Source organism: Bufo bufo, chromosome 5, assembly GCF_905171765.1.
Source record: "Bufo bufo chromosome 5, aBufBuf1.1, whole genome shotgun sequence".
Lineage (NCBI taxonomy): Eukaryota > Metazoa > Chordata > Amphibia > Anura > Bufonidae > Bufo > Bufo bufo.
The window spans coordinates 124,451,018-124,453,576 of NC_053393.1; the positions used below are offsets into that span (position 1 = coordinate 124,451,018).

At 43.9% G+C, this 2,559-nt stretch overlaps 1 protein-coding gene across 1 annotated transcript; it reads left to right on the forward strand.

Annotated features, from left to right (window-relative positions):
- The first annotated feature begins 464 nt into the window (after positions 1-464).
- LOC121002420 (protein ZBED8-like) lies at positions 465-2,273 on the forward strand. Its single transcript, XM_040433875.1, has one exon. The coding sequence runs from the start codon at positions 465-467 to the stop codon at positions 2,271-2,273; it is 1,809 nt and encodes a 602-aa protein (XP_040289809.1).
- Positions 2,274-2,559: the final 286 nt, after the last annotated feature.

The window sequence follows — 2,559 nt, forward strand, 5'->3', positions numbered from 1 at the left end:
GCAGTGAATTAGGGGGGCTGAGAAGGGGGTCATCATTGTATTAGGGGGGCTGGGATTGTTTTGGGAGGGGGTCAGCAGTGTATTGAGGGACTGGGGGGTCAGCAGTGTATTGGGGTGGCTCGGAGGCTGGGGGTCAGTAGTGTATTAGGAGGTTGGGAGGGAGGTCAGCAGTTTATTAGGGGGTGGGAGGGGATAAGCAGTCTATTAGGGGGGTGGGAGGGTGTTCAGCAGTGTATTGGGGGTGGTGGGGAGGGGGCAGCAGTGTATTAGATAGTGGAGAGGGGGGGGGCAGTAGTATATTAGGCGCAGTGACTTATTGGGCTGACATAGATTTTTTTTCCAGGGCTGCTTTGTATCCCCAGTCCGGCCTGGAGGTCAAGACACACACCCGACTCGCCCCGCTTGTCCATCATTGGCTGCAGGTGATCACGCAACATCGCTTGGCCTATCCCTTCATACTAACTATGTCGAGCAAAAAAAGAAAGTGGTCGGACGAATATGTACAATATGAATTCACATGTATAACGGAACGTGATGGGAGTCAGCGTCCTAACTGTATGATTTGCAATGCCAAGTTGAGCAATTCTAGTCTAGCACCGGCAAAACTAAGAGAACACTTCTTTAAGCTGCATGGAGATGGAAAATACAAGAACACAACGCTCGCTGAATTCAAGGTGAGGAGAGCCAGATTCGATGAAAAGGCTAGTCTGCCTGTTCTCGGCTTTGTACCCATCAACAAACCGATCCTCATAGCATCGTACGAAGTTGCTTACCTGATCGCAAAGCAGGGCAAACCCCACACCATTGGTGAAACACTAATAAAACCAGCTGTGTTGAAGATGGCGAATATCATGCTGGGAAAAGCGGCTGAAGTTAAGTTATCCCAAATTCCTCTTTCAAATGACACCATCAGCGACAGAATAGAGGACATGAGCAAAGACATCTTGGCTCAAATAGTTGCAGATCTGATTTCAAGCCCGGCAAAATTCAGCCTTCAACTCGACGAGACCACAGACGTCTCCAATCTAAGCCAGCTTGCAGTATTCGTGCGCTATGTGAAAGACGACGTGATAAAGGAAGAGTTTTTATTTTGTCAGCCTCTTACAACAACAACTAAGGCAGCCGATGTGAAGAAACTTGTGGATGACTTCTTCAAAGACAACAATCTTTCGTGGGATATGGTTTCTGCAATTTGTTCGGATGGAGCTCCAGCCATGCTGGGAAGAAAGTCTGGTTTTGGTGCGCTAGTGAAAGCCGATGCACCACACATCATTGTTACGCATTGTATTCTGCATAGGCATGCATTGGCAACAAAAACCTTGCCTCCAAAACTGGTAGAAGTATTAAAAATTGTAGTGGAATGTGTGAACTATGTGCGAAATAGTGCTCTGAGGCACCACATCTTCAGGGAGCTGTGTAAAGAAATGGGATCTGAATTTGAGGTACTTCTGTACCATTCCAACGTTCGGTGGTTATCCCGGGGACAGGTGTTGAATCGTGTTTTTGCCGTGCGTGTGGAATTAGCCCTGTTTTTGCAAGAGCACCAACATTGTCATGCAGATTGCTTCAAAGATTCTGAGTTCATTCTCATTTTAGCGTACATGACTGATATCTTTGCAGCTCTAAATCATCTCAATCAACAGATGCAGGGCGGTGGAGTCAACATCATCGAAGCGGAAGAAAACCTGAAGGCTTTTCAAAAAAAGCTACCGTTATGGAAACAACGAATAGAGAACGATAACTTCGCAAACTTTGCCCTGCTAGATGACTGTGTAAGTAAGATCGAAGATGTATCTGGAATTGGAGAAATTTCTGTACCCACGGAACTGAAGCAAGCAATTGCCACGCACTTAGATGAGCTTGCAACGTCTCTTGATGGATACTTCCCTACAAGAGAGTCATATCCAGCATGGGTGAGACAGCCGTTCACATTTAGTGTTGAGACAACAGATGTCAATGATGAATACCTTGATGAAATCATTAAACTTCAGCAGAGCCAGGTTCAACAGCAACTCTTCAGAACAACAACGCTCTCAACGTTTCGGTGTCAACAAATGGTAACGTACCCTGTTATTGCTAAGAAAGCTCTGGAGTTTTTCATACCGTTTGTTACAACATATCTTTGCGAGCAATCCTTTTCAAGGATGCTGGACATAAAAACGAAGAAAAGGAACAGACTTTGTTGCGAAAATGACATGAGAGTGGCACTTGCCAAGGTAAAGCCGCGCATTTCTGACCTGGTCTCTGAAAGACAACAGCAGAAGTCACACTGATTTGCAGTAAATATTCATTATTATGTTTTTATTTTTGTGTGAAAATCATGTTTTATTGGTTTTGTTCTTTGTTCTTAATGGTTTTGTTCTTTAATGGTTTTATTCACTTTGTGCACCTATGTATAAATATATACCTATGTTTTGAATTTGAAAAAATCATATTTAATTTTTCCAATTAAGAAGGGTTCGGTGAATGCGCATATGAAACTGTTCTAAAGCCTTGTGTAGCGTGTATAAGTGAAAAAAAATAAGGACCTATTTGCCTTTGTGGTACAGTTCTATGTTC

Coding starts and splice junctions, on each gene's coding strand:
- LOC121002420 (XM_040433875.1), top strand. CDS start 465: ATGTCGAGCAAAAAAAGAAAGTGGTCGGACGAATATGTACAATATGAA.